The sequence below is a fragment of the Magallana gigas genome, chromosome 2 (assembly GCF_963853765.1).
Source record: "Magallana gigas chromosome 2, xbMagGiga1.1, whole genome shotgun sequence".
Classification (NCBI taxonomy): domain Eukaryota; kingdom Metazoa; phylum Mollusca; class Bivalvia; order Ostreida; family Ostreidae; genus Magallana; species Magallana gigas.
Window position 1 is genome coordinate 20,239,686 of NC_088854.1, and position 22,926 is coordinate 20,262,611.

General features: G+C 32.9%; 1 protein-coding gene across 7 annotated transcripts; it reads left to right on the forward strand.

The window, feature by feature from the left end:
* Positions 1 to 584: 584 nt before the first annotated feature.
* Positions 585 to 22,706, forward strand: LOC105333291 (serine/threonine-protein phosphatase 6 regulatory ankyrin repeat subunit B). Of its 7 annotated transcripts, none has more exons than XM_066075493.1 (25): positions 585 to 750; positions 1,779 to 2,781; positions 3,200 to 3,322; positions 3,655 to 3,833; positions 4,232 to 4,304; positions 7,132 to 7,259; positions 7,486 to 7,589; positions 8,092 to 8,251; positions 8,679 to 8,773; positions 9,133 to 9,196; positions 9,320 to 9,417; positions 9,713 to 9,833; positions 10,031 to 10,101; positions 13,581 to 13,686; positions 14,184 to 14,258; positions 14,512 to 14,734; positions 15,127 to 15,332; positions 15,971 to 16,113; positions 16,473 to 16,555; positions 16,794 to 16,854; positions 16,969 to 17,010; positions 17,638 to 17,720; positions 18,503 to 18,711; positions 20,156 to 20,274; positions 20,895 to 22,706. In XM_066075493.1, exons 2-25 carry the CDS (start codon positions 1,938 to 1,940, stop codon positions 21,040 to 21,042), a joined length of 3,558 nt encoding a protein of 1,185 aa, XP_065931565.1. In that variant the 5' UTR covers positions 585 to 750; positions 1,779 to 1,937; the 3' UTR covers positions 21,043 to 22,706. The 7 variants fall into 7 exon arrangements, with proteins under 7 accessions (XP_065931565.1, XP_034302687.2, XP_034302688.2 ...); XM_034446796.2 differs by having other exon boundaries at positions 16,987 to 17,010; XM_034446797.2 differs by lacking the exon at positions 16,969 to 17,010.
* The last annotated feature ends 220 nt before the right edge of the window (positions 22,707 to 22,926 follow it).

Here is a 22,926-nt window from a genome sequence, read left to right on the forward strand (position 1 = left end):
TCTGGCGTAGGAATACACACGACTACAAAAAACTTCTAATTGTTCGTACCATTAAAAATCTGACTATTTCCAAGGTATTTATAAATAAGTTTCCTTTAAAAAAAATGCTTCAGCGTATATTACATCAAAGTTATTGATTATATTCAAGAACGAAGTCTTGTCAGCGGCGATGATTTGTGCTTAGGTGCAAACACAGTTTCAGTTTCGGTTTGCTAGAGTAACTGCATAGGAGAAATGATTAAAATCAACTCCCCAAAAACACAATTCCTGACATGAATCATGAGTACATGTAACAATGCTTGCTACCCTCTGAAAATTTAACTCGCCATTAAACATCCCTTTTTTTAAAAAATGTTTGAAACGATTACATAAACTGTGTTCGACAGATAGTTTTCCTAAAACATTTTCTTTCTTTTTCAAAACACGTTTTATATACAGGCTTTCAATCACAACACATTTTTATAACAAAAGCAGAACTGAAAGTTTAGTCATTATAATTTATTGACACCATATCACATACATTTTCAACTCGCAGCAACAACGGAAGACCTACTCGTGGCTTTGCCACGAGCTCTGCTCTAGTTTAATCTGTCATTGTTAACTTATGCAAATGCAAGCTAAGCAAGGAAGTTAAATACGAATGGTCTCTTTCATCGATCGTCTGATAACAACAAATATAATCACGTGGTTATAAATAGGATTTGCAGTACAATTAGAACAACAAGTCAACAGCAAATATCACAATCACAGGTAGGTCTATGAACTACTGACAGCAGTTTTCCCCAATCTGTTATATGCATAGATATATGTGTAGTGGATGAATGTAGATAAAACTTTGTTTAAAATAGGCAGCAAATTTATTTATTTTTTCGAATTGAAATTTGCGCATAAATTAATACCATGATTACATAAACATAGTTTTTGGTACAAATGATACTAATAGATTTTTAAGACTTTAAATTTATGGAAATGTTTACTTAATTAATGAATTTTAACAATGCATGTATATTTCTTCAATTTTTATGTCTAAAATTGTTAATTAACATAGATGTTTTCAATGCTTTGACAAAATTTGAAAGTCAAATATATAAAGTTACAAGCGAGTTACAGAGGTTAGAATTCTTTGTATTGTAAACAAAGCTCGAGTCCTGTTAAATATGTTCACATATTTGTTGTATTGATATAAGTTTCAATCTAATGTTGCTGTTTTTTGTGATAAAAGTTTTTATGAACCCATTGAATCAGTCTATCTTGTTTCCACAAGTTATTTTTATAAAGAAATGGCAATTTCTTTACTTTACAGTATTTGTAAACAAATATAAGACTCAAGCTTTGTTGACATAACAACTTCTTTCCTCTGTATCTTGCTTGTAACGTGACTTAAATTCTGACATTTAAATTTTGATGAATCATTCAAAATACAAAAGTAAACTATTTTGTACATAAAAATCAAAAATAAAATTTTCATCTGGTGAAATGGTGTCCAGATCCCTTTAACTTGTTTTATTATAATTGTTTTTCAATCATATATTAAGTGAAGATGAACACATTTCATTCAAAAATGTCGACCTTAAAACTATGACCAGTTTGGAATATTCCCCCCTTCTGCTTTTCAAGTTATATATTATTGCACCATTCAATCTAATTAAAATTAGACTTGTAATTCCGCTCCTCTACGATACGCTTGTATAGCGTATCGTAGAGGAGCGGAATTACAAGTCTAATTTTAATTAGATTGTTGCACCATTCTAATAAAATTTCTTTCAATTTTTTCCCAGAAATTTGGAGTTTCTTATCCAGAGGATATGAACAAAGCTGATACATGAAACACACACACACAAAAAAGCATTGGGCCACCCATGAATTCAGTCCCTTAGTGTTTTTACAAAGATCATGCAGAGAAGTTGTATCAAATTTAGACATCTTTTCTGTCAATCATGGCTTCAGAAGACTATTTCTGTAAGTATTGTGCATTGGAGTCAGAAGGATTTGAGGATCCATTTGGATATCAGTTAGACCCTGGGAAAAAGAACTACAAAGAAATATTTCCTGAACTTCTTCATGACTTTCAATCTAAATCAGAATATATTTGTGCAAGACATCGACACGGGATATCAGTCCATCAGTTTGGAACAGTGAAAAATTCAAACAAGTCTAAGGATGCTAATGTATCCAACTTCAAGTATAATATTGCTAATCCTATAGCAAGGGAGGAAAGGAAAAGGGTTGATGATAAAAAAGTTCAACAGCATGGAGAGAATGTGACATTCATCAACAAAAGCACCTCCTCTAAGCCAGCTTCACCAACGATGGAGAAGACAAAAAGTAAACCCTGTACAACTACTCAAGGGCAATTATCAAATCAACTAGGCCGGGGGTCAGAGAGATTGAACCCCTCCAACAACCAGTGTTGTTGCTGCTCGGAGTACCATCATCACACATTCGAATCTCCTGAATTTTACGTTCCTAGAGATGACTCTTGTTCAAAGTTGGAGGCATCCCTTTCACAAAACCATCAGGATGTGGAGAAAGCAAATGAGACTTTCCTTAATATAAGCAATGCATTTTGGTACCCCAGCTTGTGTCTCAATCAGTTTTCCCCTGAGTTTCTGTACACTAACTTTGAATCCCTGTGGCCACAAGAGGACGTCTTGAGAGACATTTTAAGGGACAGCATTCAGAATACAGTATTACGCAGTGCCATACCTCAGCTGACCAAAGTTGCTATAGTGTGTGGGCCAGTTGATATGTTAAAATCTCTCATCTCTTTGTCATTAGTCAGTAAGTATACCCCAAATGTACCATGATGGTAACTACTCCACTTACATGTACTTAAAATGCGTGTTAACAAATTTTCTATTTTAATGTTTTGCAATTGATCCATGATTGGAATATAATGAAGATACACTCCTCTCAGTTTTATAATTTGGTTGGAAGACATTTAGTTGAAAAAAGAAAAATACTAGACAAGTATATCATGTATATATTATAATTACTTATTAAGTTGATTTAATGCTTCTCATAGGAAGCATTATGGAATTAATATTCCAGTAGAATTTGAACTTATTATTATTCTTTAAATATTGAGAGGTAAAAAACAGCATATATACTACTTCACTATCATGGTAAAACAAACCAGAAAAGATATGCTAAATTGCTATGTTAGTGTGATTGCCACCCAACTTTTGTGATGTTACAGGACTTGATACCTCTGTAGAGGAGGAGGCAGGTCTTCTCCATTATGCCTGTTTGTTCAGAAGACTGGATGTGATCACTTATTTAACCAGCATAGGCATTCCTGCAAAGCTGAAAGATAAGCATGGTATAACCCTAATCATTCATTTATTGACTTTCTGTTTTAAACAGGTAGAAAACTTTAAAATATTGATGATTATTTTTGCTTGAAGATTAATAGAACAGAAATTGTTTTTATGTAGACGTGTATATTTCATTGTCATACTGTCACAATTTATGTTACATGGCATTGTATGCAAATTGTTTTAGATTCAACTAATAAGATCCAATTTGTAAAAGACTAACTAAGATATATCAGTTTTAGCTTCAATTTCAATATGATGTTGAATTTGTTTTTATCACTCATTGTCAATTTATTAGTTACAATAGTTTAAGAGGCATAAATTTTTCTCTTTACAGGAAACTTTGCCAGTGCTTTGAGTTTCAGTTCTAAGGTGTATAAGCATCTCCCTCACAAATACCAGCTGACTCAGGCCCCCCAGTCCGCCCCCAAACTTCCCAGTGCTCAGGACAGGAATGTCATCTTCTCTTTGGCAAAGTCCCCCAGATCACTCTATGACATACAGAGGAAGTTACAGGTACTTAAAATTTCCTAAAGATTTCCTTAAAATTTCTAATTGAACATGATGAATTAATGTACAAGTAATATCACAAGAAGCATCTCTGCATAGATTTCAAAATCACACTTTCATTTTCCTGACGGTGCTAAATATATTAATTGTAACAAAAGTTCAGCACTTATGATTTTATGTTGTGATTTAACACAAAAAAGTGGAATCGTGGAATAAAGTACTTTCGTATAATAAGAATCTACTGTATTACATTTTTTTGAAAAATTAAGTACACAATATTTTTTAAATGAAGGATGTTCACTGCATTGTTTTAATGTTATAACTTTGTTTTGATCAATATTTGAACTCTATATGTAGGTAAATAATATACATGTTTACTATCTTAGTGTCTATTTACATTTCAGTCATTTGAATTCAATGTCAACACTGAATGTGATGAAACTGGTAACTTCCTAATTCATCTGGCTACCCAGACAGGTATGTGTATAGTTTAAGAAATATTTTATTCAAAAATATACATATAAGTATATAAATGAATCTGGATTGAACAGCAGGCAAAAATAGCCTATATTAGTTCTCTCCATCTGAGAGGTACGTGTATATGATATCAATTATATATCAATAAATAATAGGAATCTGAAATGTGATTTGACAAAAACATATGTACAATGGAAAGATAAAAAATAATGCAGGTGTAATTTGAAAAGATTTTATCTAAATAATCAGGCATATTTACAAATGCAGTGTTTATCAATTAGCAATGATAAACATGTGATAGAAAACAACTACGGTAGGTATCTAATTGAATTCATCAGGAGTAGACAGGTGTCATCATTTAGGTTTAGAAAAGGGAACAAGTGGTTCTAAAGATTGACATTCAAACGCAGTAAATGTTTGAGTACTTGTTCAATGTCATGTACTATTACTTATGTATTAAACTTATCAAATATTGTTGTGTAAATAAGACCTTGATCCCTATACATTTTGATAGGTAAAATGTATTTTACCTGTATTTATCTTCCTTGTGTGTTTGTCTGACTAAAACACTTGATATGCGTTCCGGGCTCAAATTTAGATATTATGATGAGGTGTATATACAAACGAAAAAGTTAGGGTATTTTGTGTTATGTAACACACCTAAAAAGAACATTTGTATTATTTGGTTCATTGTAATTGAAAATTGGAGCAAGTTGATATGGTGGTTATGCAAATTATGTTATTAGTCCCCTACCGGTTTCACCGGAGGGGACTTTAGCTTTCCTCTGCGTCCGTCTGTCCGTCTGTCCGTCCGTCCGTCTGTCCATCTGTCTGTCCGTCCGTCTGTCTGTCTGTCCCACTTCAGTTTTCCACACTTTTTTTCTTTATGCATTTGAGGAATAATATGAAACTTGCTGAACAGCTTCAAAATGTCAAACTACAGATCAAGTTTACACTTTTGTAGCGTCTGATTGACATATTTTTGAGAAAATTAATTTTTCATATTCCAATTTTTTAATGTTCGGGTTCGTTATCGGGTTCGGTGTGTATTGAATAAACGAGGCCAGTATGTAGTCATTAATAATATCTTGCGTTACTTGTACCATTCCTTTTATCATTTCTAACAAACAAATAAATTCTGTAAAATAGTGACAAGCATTGTGTTGTAAATTTAATCGGCAGGGTTTTTTTTGTATTATTACAATCGGGTTCGTTTTCGGGTTGGGCTGTTTAACTGTTTGGTTTGATGCGGGGTACAGAAGACGGAAAGAAATGATATTTTTACCAGCGAATACAAAATAGACTTGGCGAAATTCCAGGAGATGAAGTAAAGAGTATTATTTTACCTATTTTGTACAGTATTTAATTTCTATATCAACTATATAGTTTTAATTTCCTCTGTTCTTTTATCTCTGATTAAAGCATGACATCTCGTTTACAATAGCTCTGAAATAGTTGTGTACTTGGAAGCTTTCATAGAACAATACAAACCGGTAGGGGTTTGCTTATGCAATACTCTCAGAATGCTTGTTATAGTTGATTTGAACATATTTTATTGTATATATATTATATACAAAGGGTTCAAACACAAGTTCTTGCAACTTACTAGGTTCTCGCCCTAATTATAGTTAGAAATGTGTATTGATCCTTGCTCTTTTATCAGCTTTTGACATAAGGATTGTGATGGTATTCTCATATATTGATGATAATTATAACAAATAATTATTTATATTGATATAAGTATCCTATATTTATAAAGGATATATAATTTCATAAATTATCTGTTATCATTATGTACATTTACCAAAGTGTAACTGGTTTCTAAGCTTATTCTTTGTTGAACGATCATATTAATGTACCTGGTAAACCAAAGTGTTCTGTTTAGTCAATAGTGTAATATCTTAGAGTGTTATTTTATATCAATTAAGGACATCTGTTAGATAAATGATAGATTATCATTCTAGAGTCTACACTGTTATCATGACAAGTGTGATATCCAAATATTTGTTGTTACACATTGTTGCATACATTTAATTACATGTATATCATAGTCAGGTGAGAACAAGTTGTGGCGTTCTGTCACAGTAACTTACCTAAGTGTTTAACTTTGTCTGTTTATCAGTTACTAGACTAAGTAACCTTATTGACATATTTATTTTATATAACATCAGGAGGTGCATAGAACTTGAAAACAATTCTTAGAAGTAGAACTGCATATTATGACCAGATGTGGGTCAACAATTAATACATCTGTTTTGTACAGTTCATGGAAATGATTTTTTAAAAACAGCCCTGGAAAAAAGCTTGAAAAAGTCTAAAAAGCAGCAATTTATGGAAAAGTGCTAAAAGGACTTTTATAAGGTCCAATTTCTGCCCCATTTTTACATATAATTATATTTATTTTACAATGGCACTGTTTTGGAAGAAAAGCTGCTCAGAAATCGTACAGGTTTGTCCTGAAGAAGAGACAGATATCACAAAACACATTGAGTGTTTTACCACATATACTAGTATATCCTATTGTACTGCCAAAAATTCACATGGAAAACTGTACTGAAATTAATAGCACTTTTGCTCAGTCAAATGTTAACCAGTCTTAAGTAGGGCTTTAAAATTTGCTTTAAAAGTGCAATTGGTGTTATTGAAATATGATTGATTTTAGGCTTTATGTTTCCTGATTCAGTGCAACTTAGCCGTTTCATCCCAGCCGTTGGAAAAAAATCTTCAATCTGTGCCTGATTAGCAGATTTTCATGTAATTTATAACTAAACAAATTAGGTTTTATTGTTTACTGTAGCTATGACTGCACCTCCTTTCTTTTTGCTAGGTCTGTGTCAGCTTCCACTGATCTACAGCCTCAGACACATACAGCATGCAGACATTGAGCTGTGTAACTCGGACGGGCTCACCCCTCTCATGATAGCAGCAGTGGAGGGCTCCAACATACTCTGTGATGTATGTCGTGCCATTTTCCTCACTTTTTTCAGTTCTATCAACTAATTTTTATAAATTAACCTTTTTATGTACAATTAATGTTAATTTAAAATTTGATATATATTTTTCATGATTGCTTACTGGGCTTGTTGCCTTTTTAATAGAACTGTGTATACAAATATTTTGAACACATAAATTGTTATAGTTCTTGTAATTTTCACTAAATATATAAGTTCAATCTGAACAGGTTCTTATTTGTGTGTTTGGAGCTGACCCCAATAAAAACAATGTTCACAATGGCCGGACGGCATTACATTATGCCACACAGTACAATCATGTCAACATCGTTACGTAAGTTGTTGTAGTTACCATTTTTTCCCTTAAAAGAATATGATACTAATTTTTTTTTATCTTTTCTTCTCATTTTATTTCTTTATTGTTTTTAACATATTTTATTAATAAAGCAAAAGGATTGGAAGCAAGTTCTTGCAACATATGAGGTACTGCTAGGCAAAAACGTCCTGGGGAAAACACTGAAATTCTGTATCAGCGTCTACTGTTGGTTTAGAAGGTGCAATCATTATTGTGCCAGCCTCCTGTATTTTACACTGAAGAGGCTGTAATTAGCACTTAACATATACTTATATAGTTACATATATTGGTGTGGAAATGAAAATGTTAAGTCATAAGACTTTATAAACTTCCTGAATAGCTGATATACATATTCACTCATATAGAAGTGATAGTGGGTGGTACATGTAACATGTTTGTCTGAAGTGTTGATTACTTTTCAGAATTCATGTACTGTACTTTGATATTTAAAAAATGGTAGTTTGCATCTAATATTTTTCAGGACTTTGATCAAGAGAGGGGCTGATTTCAATAAGGAAGATTACCGAGGCCTACGACCTGATGACCTCAATATCAGCCTGTATCACCATGACGATTGTAAAGACATAATAACATCACATAGGGCACTCAGGCTGAAACATCTCACAGATGTGGTACAAAGTGTAAGATTTCTTTACTTTGAATGCATTTTTTCCTAAATTTAATTATGAACATTTAAATGTGTTTGTTACATAAAATCAAACATAGACATTCATATCTGTTTTTGTAAATACATAGTGCAAAAAAAAAAAATGCTACCTAAGATATTAATTTTGCAAATCTGTCAGCCATAATTTGAATTGAAGATTACTTCACTCAAAAATATAAAATCTTGATGCAATAGGAATAGATCAAAGAAAATTGAAAACTTATTTTGTTAATATTTAATGAGTATAAACATTAACTTAAAAAACTTAATATTGAAATTATTAACAGTTTTAGATTAACAATACTGTAAATCATAGGTATTGGGGAGAATATAGTCACACTGGTTCAATGAGTGCCAACAAATTTTAAGATACAAGGTATCGGTATATGTTCTTGTTACAGGGGACGCTGAAGAAGACTGATCTGTGGGAATCGGACATTAATGTCACCGACGAAAACAACTTCACTCTGCTGATGGTGGCAGCTCTTCATAACAGGTATATCACATCGTGTGTGGATTCCTTGCAAAGTTGTAGGGGACGGTATTGATTGTAGTAGAACTATTATTTGTATGTGTGTGAAATAAGCCATTGTCAGATGACTGTATCTCTGAAGTGAGCCTAATTTTGGGTCCACAATGAGGGTGATTAGGGAATTTATTGATTTGCTTCATATAGATTAATTTTTCTGAGGCACTGGAACTTAAAATATAATACATATTATGTAATAATAGTTCAATAAGACAACATAATACCCCGCTACACATTTTTATCTTTCTTTCTTCTTGTTTGATATTAAATGTATCATGAATCAATTTCAAAAATGATACGAAATCAATCATCTTTTTGTACTGTAGAGCTGATAATGTTGAAATGATTCTGGAAGTTAGTGCAAATTCCATCAATGCCCAGTACTACCAGGTAAGGATTTACATGTATTCAGGGAGTACATGTGTAACAGAAAAACTAAATGAAGTTGTTGTTTAACTTTAAAAATAAACTCATTTAATTGCAAAGAAATGGTATTAAATGATTATTTTGCAGCTGAATGAGGATCCTTCCAGTGATTGTAACACAGGAATGACAGCATTAAGTATGGCTGCCATGAAGGGGCATGCAACTGTTGTCCATCTTCTCCTGTCGTAAGCACTTCAGTTTTAAATCAAACTTACACATTATTAAATTATAAAGTTCTCTTTTATAAATCATGAAATAAAATTGAATAAGAACTCATTCATCAAATGATTCATACATTAACTTAAAAGTCTTATAAACACTTCATCACAGTTCATATGATCCTCATGGTTTTTTCTCGCACAAGAAGTGAAGTTTATTCTTTAAATTTTATTGTTTAACTGGTACGTGTATGTATGATGCATGGGCATGAATTTAAATCAAACTACCTGTATTTCCTATAACCAGTATTTCATATTGTAGGAAGGGAGCTAACCCTGCAATATCAGACATCATGAGGTTGTCTCCACTGTACCATGCAGTTTTGAACAACCATGAGGAGGCTGTTAAAGCAATACTGGAGTTTTTCCCCACTACCTACTGGGTAAAATTTCCCACTGTTTTCTGAAATATGTACAGAAATGTAAAATCCAGATCTTTGACCTACTAAAATATTCGGATATTAGTGATTTCTTTCTCAGGATACTTCATAAATTGGTTCAAAATGACAATGTTTGAATATTAAAAGAAACTTCACCTGTTTGGATTTGGTCTAAACATGTCTCCATGTTATAATTACAGGGCTTGTTTGAAGCCATGAAAATTAGTAAGAAGACACACATTTACAGCCTGATCAAACAAGCCTGGCAAAGGTGAGCTAGAACTCATCTGTATAATATATATCATCAGTATCAATGACAGAGCAATTCAGCCCAGAAAATGTTGCTTATGTTTTAATCTATCAAAACATTGTGATTAAATTCTTCTTATATTAAAAGTCTACACTTCCTCTTGGCTGTATCACAGATCTTGTCACAGATCATTAAAAATATAAACCAGATTGGTAGTTTAGAATGTAATGTAAATTGTTTGGAACCATGTAGATGGCCATTTCCTGTATACTCAACCAGACGAACCTTTTATCGCTACATTGATTTTCGTAAATAAAAAGCAAGCAAAAAATAGAAGAGTTGCTTTAGTATTAAATGTGTTAACTTTTTAGCTCACCTGAGCTGAAAGCTCAAGTGAGCTATTCTGATCACATTTTGTCTGTCGTCCGTCTGTCCGTCTGTCTGTCTGTCCGTAAACTTTTTACATTTTCAACATCTTCTCAAGAACTACTGGGCCAATTTCAACCAAACTTGGCACAAATCATCTTTAGGCAAAGGGGATTCAAAGTTGTGAAAATTAAGGGCCACACTCGTTTTCAAGGGGAGATAATTAGAAATTAATGAAAAATTTCGAGAAAGGACTATGTGCAGTATGGTCAAATATCTGCCCCCGATTTCAACCAATTTTTTAAATAGTATCGTATAAAAATTAAATCTTCACAAATCATTGTATAGAGGATGCCTTAAACTTTAATCTTAATTTTAGTCATCATTGCTTGTTTGCTGTTTATCTATGACGTCATCTAAATGACCTAATTCCCGCAAATTTGCAAACAAATGAAAATATTCATATTTTTGCTCTATATTTTGCATTCGGAAGTATAGAGCGCAGGTCTGCTCAAGTGCCATTTTAACATATATTTTTCTTCAGATAGTTATACACATTATGCCTAAAAATGGTACTTGAGCAAGCCTGCGCTCGATGTTTCCCAGTCGAAAAACCATCGGAAAACACCCATATTTTGCTACAAAACAACAATTTATCAAAATAATGCAATCTTCATGACGTCATTTCTACATTATGACGTCACTGTGGTGATAACCTTTAACACATTTTTTTCCAATATGATTTTAACTATCTTTCACCTTATTTTTAAAGCTCTTTTTAAAACTTTGATTGGGGGGGGGGGGCAAAGAATGAATAAAACCGCACATAGTCCTTTTCAAAAATCTTCTTCTCAAGAACCAGAAAGCCAGGAAAGCTGAAATTTGTGTGGAAGCATCCTCAGGAATTGTAGTTTCAAATTTGTGAAAATCATGACCCCCGGGGGTAGGGCGGGGCCACAATGGGGGGTGGAAGTTTTACATAGGAATATATAGAGTAAATCTTTAAAAATCTTCTTCTCAGAAACTAATCAGCCAGGAAAGCTGAAACTCGTGTGGAAGCATCCTCAGGTAGTGTAAATTCAAAGTTGTGAAAATCATGACCCCCAGGGGTAGGGCGGGGCCACAATGGGGCGGTTGAAGTTTTACATAGGAATATATAGAGTAAATCTTTAAAAATCTTCTTCTCAGAAACTAATCAGCCAGGAAAGCTGAAACTCGTGTGGAAGCATCCTCAGGTAGTGTAGATTCAAAGTTGTGAAAATCATGACCCCCAGGGGTTGGGTGGGGCCATAATGGGGGGTCAAAGTTTTATATAGGAATATATAGAGTAAATCTTTAAAAATCTTCTTCTCAGAAACCAATCAGCCAGGAAAGCTGAAACTTGTGTGGAAGCATCCTCAGGTAGTGTAGATTCAAATTGTGAAAATCATGACCCCTGGATTTAGGGTGGGGCCACAATGGGGTGGTCGAAGTTTTACATAGGAATATATAGAGTAAATCTTTAAAAATCTTCTTCTCAGAAACTAATCAGCCAGGAAAGCTGAAACTTGTGTGGAAGCATCCTCAGGAAGTGTAGATTCAAAGTTGTGAAAATCATGACCCCCAGGGGTTGGGTGGGGCCACAATGGGGTGGTCGAAGTTTTATATAGGAATATATAGAGTAAATCTTTAAAAATCTTCTTCTCAGAAACTAATCAGCCAGGAAAGCTGAAACTCGTGTGGAAGCATCCTCAGGTAGTGTAGACTCAAAGTTGTGAAAATCATGACCCCCAGGAGGAGGGTGGGGCCACAATGGGGGGTCGAAGTTTTACATAGGAATATATAGAGTAAATCTTTAAAATTCTTCTTCTCAGAAACTAATCAGCCAGGAAAGCTGAAACTTGTGTGGAAGTATCCTCATGCAGTGTAGATTCAAAGTTGTGAAAATCATGATCCCTGGGGGTAGGGTGAGGCCACATTGGGGGGGGGGTGTTAAAGTTTTACATTGGAATATATAGTAAATCTTTAAAAATCTTCTTCTCAGAAACTAATCAGCCAAGAAAGCTGACACTTGTGTTGAAGCATCCTCAGGTAGTGTAGATTCAAAGTTGTGAAAATCATGACCCCCAGGGGTAGGGTGGGGCCACAATGGGGGGGTCGAAGTTTTACATTTGAATATATAGAGTAAATCTTTGAAAATCTTCTTCTCAGAAACTAATCAGCCAGGAAAGCTGAAACTCGTGTGGAAGCATCCTCAGGCAGTGTAGATTCAAAGTTGTGAAAATCATGATCCCTGGGGGTAGGGTGCGGCACAATGGGGGTCAAAGTTTTACATAGGAATTTATAGAGTAAATATTTAAACATCTTCTTCTCAGAAACTAATCAGCCAGGAAAGCTGAAACTTGTGTGGAAGTATCATCAGGTAGTGTAAATTCACAGTTGTGAAAACATGATCCCTGGGGGTAGGGTGAGGTCACATTTGGGGGGGGGGGGTGTTAAAGTTTTATATAGGAATATATAGAGTAAATCTTTTAAAACATTCTTCTCAGAAACTAATCAGCTAGATGATTCTTTATAATTGTTAAGACTTTGGCTCCAGGACAATTCTATGGCCTCACAAGAAGGTTTAGAGTTTGATGTAGCTTAATATCCCATATATAAACAATTGTAAAGGATCTTTTTGAGGACTGCAATACTCAACATGTGATATGACTATAAAATCATCCTGTTAGAAAAGGGACTAATGATTATAAACATAAGAATATCCAGCGGGAAAAATGGATTTTATTTATACAGGATCTACATGTATTATTGTACATTGTCCAGATTGTTTGTATTATGACTCCATTTTAAAAGCTGATTTTATCATACCTATTGTCCTCAGGTGAGCAATGTGGCCCATGGGCCTCTTGTTCTGTAGGGTTTTTTTTTTCATTCTGTATCTTTAATTAAGTTTTCTGAAATGTTGATGTATTTCTATGAGAAGGTAGTAAATTATTATTTTAAACAGCTGTTTTAATTGTATCATGATAAATTTTTTCTCACCCCAAATCATACAAGAACTACAAAGCCAAATGTTTGTTCAATTTTAATAGATTTCTCATAACCATCTTCATTTGACTTCAATTCTTGCTTCCATTTTATACTTTGTGTAGGAGACAGGATGAGATAGTAAGCCCAGGATTGTTTGAGTCCTGTATGTCAGGGAAGGCTGATCAGCTGTACTGTATGTTAGAGGAAGGAGATGTTGTAGACCCAAAGGTAAGCTCATGTATTATTGATTCTTCCATGTCAATATGTATTAAGGGGTCTTGTTGGATTAGTCTTCCATTGTACACCCTAAGTAAACTACAAGTAGTAATTTACAAGTATGTTGATTCTACTGATGTGTAGGTACTTTTAACAATATATGCATATTCAATTTCTGTTTATTAAGTTTATTAGTGTTCATGTTTTAGTATATTGATTCTACTATTCTATATACATGTAAGTGCAATATAGTGTGCAAATATTTACTAGCAAATAAGAATTCATTACTGGTAATTCAATGAAGTATCTTTAATCATTTTAAGTTTTTCCTTTTATATTAGGGCAAGTAAGCAGAAATAAATTTGAATATTGTTCAATCAAACTATAGCCAAACTGTCTAGAAATAAAGAAGTCTCACTGTACTATGTAAACTTTCCCATGTAATTGATTAAGTACCTGCAGTATATTTGTACTTTATAATATACTCATTACATATATTTCATCTCTAGAGTGGTGTTGGCAACTGGCCATTGTTCTTAGCTGTAGAAAATGGACATTTAGAGATTGTCAGATTACTATGTCAGGTAAATACATTTGTTTGTGAACTGTATATAAAATTGTTCCTACATAAAAAAGCAATTATCACTGAACTTTCATTCATTTGTACAATTTAATACAAAATTACCTGCTGATGATCATTCAAGCATTTTTGAAGTATTTTGCAAAGAATTCTATTTGAATTAATGAATGATCTTTTATCTGTCAGTGAATTGTTCATAGGTTAATGTTACCTTATGTAGTCTGCTGTGTGAACACTGTTTTTGTCTGCTGATTCAGAAAGGAGCAGATATACGGAAGCGTTACACCCCCACTGGATCCACCCTCCTACACACCGCAGCGCAGATGGGGCGGGGAGAGGTGATGGACTACCTGCTGGGGCTGTGTCGACCCCTGAAGAAGAGCGAGGAGGAGTACAAGTTAGGGTACTTTCACCGGGGGCTGGACATCAATGCTGTCAATAAAGAAAACAAAACAGCCCTCCAAGTGGCTGCGGAAAAAGGTGAGGAGCTTTATAATTAAAACATTATGGTTGTAAATCCCTGTACCATGGGTAAATCTCTGGACAGAATGTTAGGATTTTGAATTGAAAAAAATTGTTTGCAATGTTGCAAAACTAAAGAATTAACAAACACAATAACATTTTTATACAAATTCAAAATTGACCCTGTTGTTAGTTTTTGAACTTAAGGTCAGAATCAGAGGAATGTTTTGTATGAGGGGGCTTATTCAAAAGTGTGAAATGATGAGATGTATTTTTCATTGTTTTCGAACCTTTTGAATAACGGATGATGCAAATTTGAAACTAACAATTATTTAATCTTTGTTAAATAAAAATAAATGTTACTGGTAAATACTTGAGGGAAAGGTTAGAATTGTTTAACTTATTTACAGGTTACCTCAAGATTGTGAAATCTCTGCTGCTTCACGGAGCTACTACCTCACTGCTGGACTCCAATGGTGCCCTCTTCTGCCTCCCAGAATTTGGAGGAGTCTGGCAAGAAATCAGTGACCACAGACAAAGGCATTCCAACCATATCTTTAACTTCATCACTCTGGATTCCAAAAAGAACTTTGCAGCTCTCATGAAAATATGGCTGGTGAGTTTATTGCCTGAGTTATAAGTTTTACTTAGGGAATGAATTCAATATTTATTTGTTTTTTACGATATAAATTCGTTTGGGGCAGTTCACGCTTTATAAACCGCGAAGCGGTTTATAAAAAAGCGTAAACTGTTTCAAACCATTTTATATTGTGTAAAACTAATAAATATTGGATTCATTGCCTATAATTTAATTTTTTTACTCTTCATTGTAGATAAAAACGGTCATTTGACCTTTAAAATGATGTAAAATTGTACAAAATTCAAACATAACATCAGGTGTATTGATACGTTTTTGACGTTAGTCTTACTATGACGTAGGCAACATTTCTTTATGCGATATAAAATAATCTTTTAGCCAATCAGAAAGCGCGTTACAACCAGAATTAAGTTATATAGTAATCAGGAGAACATAGGCTATACATGTAGTATTTTATTTTAGTCAGAATGTGTTAGGAAGTTGATACAAATATAAATAATAAAAGATTGCGTTTTTTAAGAAAAATCAAAAACCTCACAAATGCTGATTATAATGCTGAATAATTTGATGTGTTTGTTATTAGACAAAATTTCAGTACTATTGATTTTACGGAATATCAATCATTTCATGTATAATCTAATCTATTTCTCTGACAGCCTGGGTTTGATCACAATCTGCGAGACAAGGGGGGAAACACCCCTCTGATGGTGGCTTGTCAGGTGGGCGTGTCTGAAATCATCTCCTTCCTGTTGCAGTCAGCTGTCTACCCACAATCCCTGTACGAGGATGATGATGCCATGTAGGAAACAAACATGATTATGAATAACTGTGTATTTATTGAGTTTGGCGACATTAATGAAAACACATATAATAAACTATTAAAATAAAGTATTACTCAAATTTGAATTTTGAAATAAAAAAAATCATTTGTATTTTGAAATTTTAATGTGATCGAAATATTTTTATGATTTTTTTCCAAATGGAAATAAAATATTTTTTTTTGTCTTTTGTACTAAAGTATATGCATGGACCTGGTTTACTTAACACGATCAATTTATCCCTCATTGTTATTTATTTCTTAAAAAAAAAATCTTTTTCTAGTTACTGGTTGATTGTTATTTGTAATAAGTTTCTGATTTTCTGCTTCTCTAACAATAGCTCCACTTATGATGACAATGACTCGGGGGTCCAAGACACAGTGCTAACCCCACCCACCAAACAGTATGGCTCCTACATAGATGGTAAACACCCCACCCCACCCCACCCTTAATACATTTTGTTCCACATTAATTCAAAGATCATATATTCATCAACATGTATTTCACAAATGATGCTGATAGCTTAAAGATTGTCAGTTACAATTATCTTTCATGTAAAGCATTTACTGATTCAATGAGTTTTACCAATTAACAAAAATTTGTATGTACGGTAAAAGTAATGTTATGTGTGATCTCATTCTTGATGCATCTTTCTTTACAGATGATTTACTCAGGAGCTTTGAGTTCTCACGTGATTATGGTAAAGAAGCCTTTGCCAACAGGTAAATATGATTGTAAAAAACATTGAAATTACACCGTAACATACATCTGTGAATATAATTCTGTGTTCAATCTTCAGACTTTGGCAAATTTAATCCATGTGCTCCATGAAATAGGTTAAACTTTTTGGACAGATTAAAAAAAAAATTAGTTTCCCGGTAAGTAGATTGTACACAATTTGTAACATTTTAACAATCTGCTTTAATTAACTGTTGAAAGGGGAATAATCTTGTCAATGCAAAACTTTTTATACAGTAGTAGACATGAAGTTTTTTGTTGCCTAGGTAGGTAATCAGGGCATGGTTAATGATTCTACTTCTGCAACAGGCTTTCAATTTATGTTACAATTTTAACTTTTGACCTAAAGAATTTTAGTATAGTACATTCATTTCTGACATCTAATAACTTTTTTACTGCGAGCATCCAATGCTTACATCTTCTACAATAAAGCAATTTGTTTCTGATTTTTTATCATACAAATATTGGTACTGTAGATTCCTTATTTTAGGCGAGTACTTAATTCTGCAGTTCAACCATTTTGCATCAAATCCTAAAAATATAGAATTGCGAACGCCAAATTTTTATCATACTTTTATTTAATTTACATCTGACGGAAAGATAAAAGCAGGATTATAAAATCTGCAAGATTTGCTTCTCGCAATTTTATGCAGATATGAATTCCTCGCGTTTAATTAGGAATCTACAGTATCCTATGTCATATTTGAATCTGCTTTACTTCTTATTTAAAATTAATGTGGTTTGTTTTTGTTTTTCTTTTATTTCAGATCAGAACAAAAGAATTCATCAAGTCGACTTGAAACATTGTTAAACGATGTAGATAAACCAAAGGGACTCTGTATTTTTCACGGTTGGTAATTTTTATTTTCAAGTAATTAATAGGAGCTACACATGCAGAGGTCTATATGATTAATTTAAAAGGCCTTCATTTAGTTCTTTAACGCTCTTTGATAATGCCAAACATAGGGACTTGTAAACCCTGCAAAATCACAACCAGAATATGTTTGGTATTAACAGGACCATAATACAGCAGTGCAGTCTGTAAACAGTTTTCACTCATCTTATTTAGATTATATCATTAAACAATACCTACTGATAATTCAGTAATTCAGTATCAAACAGTGACTTATTGAAACTAAGTCATGTTTGGTAACATTTAAGAAAGGTCTGGAGCAGATGTTCATTCAGCTTTTTAAAATAATTTATAATAAAAATTGGAGCCCAAAGTTAATATTAAAAAAACCCATTGAAACTTGTATTAATTAAACTTCACTAAGTGTAAGAGGAAGAGAATTTGTTTAATTATATGTGTTATATGTCAAACAGTACAATCAAAATAAATGTTAGCTTAATTTGGGTAATAATTAAGATTTTAGTTACTGCCTAAATTCTGAAAATTCATATATTAACTGATTATTCTATCTATAGTATACAGGTTATGAGGATGTTTTAGATGGAATTTAGAGTTATGTTTGTGTTGTATCTATTTGTTTTATTTATATTTGTAGATGGACTTGTGAGTCACGTCTGTGCTGTATCTATTTGTTATATTGTATTATATTTATTGTAGATGGTCTTGTGAGTCACGTCTGTGCTGTGTCTATTTGTTATATTGTATTATATTTATTGTAGATGGACTTGTGAGTCACGTCTGTGCTGTGAATCCAAACAATGGTTGTACTGCTCTCCATTTGACTATTGACAAGGGGGATAACCCTAAGATTGTCTCCCTTTTGTTGGATGCTGATTCAAGTTGTGTAAACATGCAGGACAATAAGGGACTAACTCCTCTACATTACGCCAGTAGACAGAAACGGAAAAAATGTGTAGAGCTGCTTCTGGTAAGTTTTATATTAGTTAATATGAAAGATTAAGGTTAATCATTCATCCTTAATATACACCAAAGACAACATCACAAAGCCAGTTCATATAATTATTGTAAAGTCTCGTGTGTATGGTACGCACATTTTGTACAGAGTGCCTTGAATACATTATCAACACTTTCAAACTGGTGAGTTTACAAAAATCTTGAAAATTTCTTTATGTTTTGGACGTGTACTACTGGTACTATACCAGTTATCGGCTAAGACCAGTTATCGGCTAAACTGAGGTTTCGGGTTTATAGCACGTGACAATCGAAGATTTTTTAATTCAGTCGTCTTTTTCGAATAAAGAAAAGTAGGTTTGCTTGAAAACTTTCTTGAATATGTTTTAAACATGAGCCTAAACGATCATTGTTTACCGCTGATTTTACATCTTTGCACTTTCAGCAGTGGGGAAAATGACGTAATAAGTTAAAAATAGAATATTACCTCTTTGTGATAGGTTATTATATCCCTTCTTTGATTTGACATATAATATCAAAACATATAACATGTATAAACAAAAGGAATTCATTAATTTCCGAGAGATTCGTAGCGCAGTTGAACGCCTGATTGCACATTTATGTATTGAATACGTGTACGATTTGGTGAATTACCGTATGATAATAAAAGAATAATTAATTGAGTTTTGTTTATAATGTATCACAACCCCGACTACTTTAGTCTGACCCCACAAGGGACATAATTCAAATTTCATTTAGCAGAGTATAAAATCAACATGTTCAGGGATTTTACTATGTTATTATCACGAAGCCGATAACTGGTACAGTAGGTCGTAAAAACTCGGCAAATTTGGGGCCTTATAAAAATAACAAAACAAGATGTTTGCGGTTCTAAGAAATGATATAAACTAACGGATTGATAAATAAGGAGTTCATTATTTAAAAAATGGCAAGTTTTATCCAATGATATCAAGAAATAAGAAAATACGAAAAGAAAACATTAAATTTTAGCCGATAACTGGTACAGTGCCAGTATACATAACTTTTGGGGATGTGTATTATACATTAGACAGTAAATTGAAGTAGAAAAATCATTAGTGAAAGACTTATCAGTATAACATGACATAAGTGGGTTATGATAGATTTTTCAAATAAACTAGTTTGTACAAGAAATTTATTACACTCCAAAAAGTAAAAAAGGTACAGTCAAACCTTGTTATCTCAAACTAGATGGGACTGGTTAAAAACTTCGAGATATCCGAGTATTCGAGATATAAAGGCTAAAATACTAAAAGTTTATGTGTTTGGGCCCTAAAAATCACTTAGACATATCTATTGTATTAGAGATATTGGTGTTCGAGATGCTGAAGTTCAACTGTATTTCTGTTTTACTTCTGAGTGAGCATCACCCCCAGCAACCTGGCAATTCAATATCACACAAAACTTTTTTAATGTTTTAGAGTGTTGAAGAGATAGATGTGAACATCCTGTCTTTGAATGGCAGCCTGGCAGAAGACTTGACCACCGATAAATCAGTGATCAAACTGATCAACAGTCACAGAAAGGGACAGCCTGTCAGGTGGGGGAGCTAGTTTCTGTGTCTTTGAGATATTTGAAAAACAACAATTTAGCAAGTGATGCAACTGAGTTAAGAATTCCAACATAGATCAAGTGTCTCAGTTGTTGTAACTTAAGTACTGTGTATTCTGGGTTTTTTTTAGTGTGTCACAAAATTTGCGAAAAGAGTGAAAATGTTTAGCATTTTTAATATGCATCAATCATTTTGTGCAATTTGAAAGCTTCTTATATAAAATAATACAGAATATAATTTCTGTATATTCAATAATTCACGTTGAAAAAGAGATTGCAAAAAAGCGAAAATTAGATCATTGTGAAAATTACCAGATATACGTGAATACAATTGAACATAAGAATGAAGAGGAATTATGAAGAATTAAATTTTAGTTGACGATTGGGACATTCAGTTCTCAAATACTAATTGTAATCTGTAGAACATATATTCTTTCTTTTACCCCAGGTGAATGGTACCTGTATCAGTGTACATCTTCACTGATCTTTTCAGGGGATTGTGTGGACTATATGTACATGTTATAATGTGATACACATAAAATGTTCAATTTGAGCAATAATACCTTGTCCTCTTATAGTTACATTATATACATGTATTGACAATTTCAGACAGAGGACCGACCCAGAAAGTTGTGGTGCTTCTGTGGTGTCCGATTTTGGTCTCCGCTCCACCCCCAGCACACAGAAGGCATCCACTGTCAATTTTGAGAAAATTCAAGGAAGATTTGAAGCTCTCAAGAGACAGAAAAAGGAGTAGTCCTTGAAGGTGATACTTTCAGCATCTGTGATACTTGAGTTTTATGTTTAAATCAGTTTTGATAAGGCAAGTGTGCAATATATACCAGTAGGACCAGGAGATTAATTGAACATTCCACTTGATATTTCCCATCAAAAGGGTCATTTTAGAATATTCTATCACGTCTTTAAAGACTATTCTTAAAAAAGAGATTATATTGTGTAATTTGTTTGGAATACTGTGTATAGAATACAAATACATATCATCTGTGTGCTTTCTATAACAGTTGCAAATATCAAAACACTGTTAACAAACCAACAGAATTCCTCACAAAGTCTTATTTATGATATTAATTCTATAAATAAAGATTTTTTTAATACTCCTGTCATCAAATTGAATTGAATATTTCAATTTTAATGTTTTTACTTTTCTGGTTACTACATATCAAGGTTTTTAAGATATTATCAAATACCCTGTAATTTTTGGAAATCTACATAAAAATACAATTTACTCAAAAAAGTGGCATCAATGATCATAAAAGACTTTAATGCTTGAAAGTTATTCTGAGATTGCATTAAATATTAAAGGCTTTGGTTTTATATTTTGAACTTTGTTCGACATTATGATGTGTTGCAATGGTGTAAGTAGGTGAGGTATATACCACTTAGTGGGACACTAGTCAGATCAAGAAAACTGATCTAAGATTGATATCGTTTATATTATTCAGAGACATCTCCTCAGATACTAGCTCTCACACATAAATATTTATCTCACCCAAGTATTTGCCTCAGTCTAGTTGACAGGTATGCAAATTACACAGACAGTTGAGTAATGTTACACTCTATGTTTAGATGCATTTATTATAAAGGGTTACACCAAGTGGTAGTGTAAGTCATAGCATTGATGTAACCTTGATAAACTACTGTACAGGTATATCAAATTGTCCCTGATAAAAGACAGATATATTATCATGAAACACCTTCTTTCATTTTTTGCATAATTGCCATGAGTAGAATATTATCAAAGTGAAATCAAAATAAATCTTATTAAATAAGCACTTTTCTAAACATACCATCAAAGTTTTTGGTGAAATAAGTAGTTTATATATACATGTTTATTCATCTTGGGATACAAGCTGTAAATATGTACCCATACTAAATGGGAGTTTTGCCTATAGGGTTGTACCATATTGTTGTATACATAATGAGATAATGAAAACTCCTAAAATGATAGTTGAAAACTTTGCAAATGGCTGTTAGAGGTTTCTTATTAAGATTTGTCTGCAAGCTGAATGCTCCAGCAACCAAAAGAGTTGCCGAAAGTTTTTTCTAACGGGTATTATAAATAAATTGCATATTTGTTAGCTATTCAAAAGTGTTCATTCCGTCAAAGCATAGTAACTTTCAGGGCTGATATATACTTTCGTTTTTATTTTCCACAAATACTACAATTCTTCCTATGACCTGTGTTAAGATCACCTCCATATAGCTATTTACCGCACCACATCTTTTATATGGCATAGTTTGTATATAATTGTTGCAGACAAAGAAAAGGGTCAGTAACTGTAATGAGTGTGTCAGTATTGAATATATGCTAAATATAATTCTGTATGCTTAATTATGTCCCACTTGATTAGCCGAAGGAAAGGAAGTAATCATTGTATTTGCTAATAATGCAGTTACTTTTATTCTGTTGTTCTTTTATTGTGTTTGTTGAATGGATGGTGTTTGTTACATGTAACCCTATTTTATTTCGAGATATTTTAACTTGTTATGCCATCAGTGAGTATTCAACTGATATTACTTGTTAAAGATTTTTTAAATTTTCTATTTGTTGCTGTTATTATACATATATATCAATAAACTTTCAAATCTATCTTGGTTTGAATCTTTACTCTTTATTCAG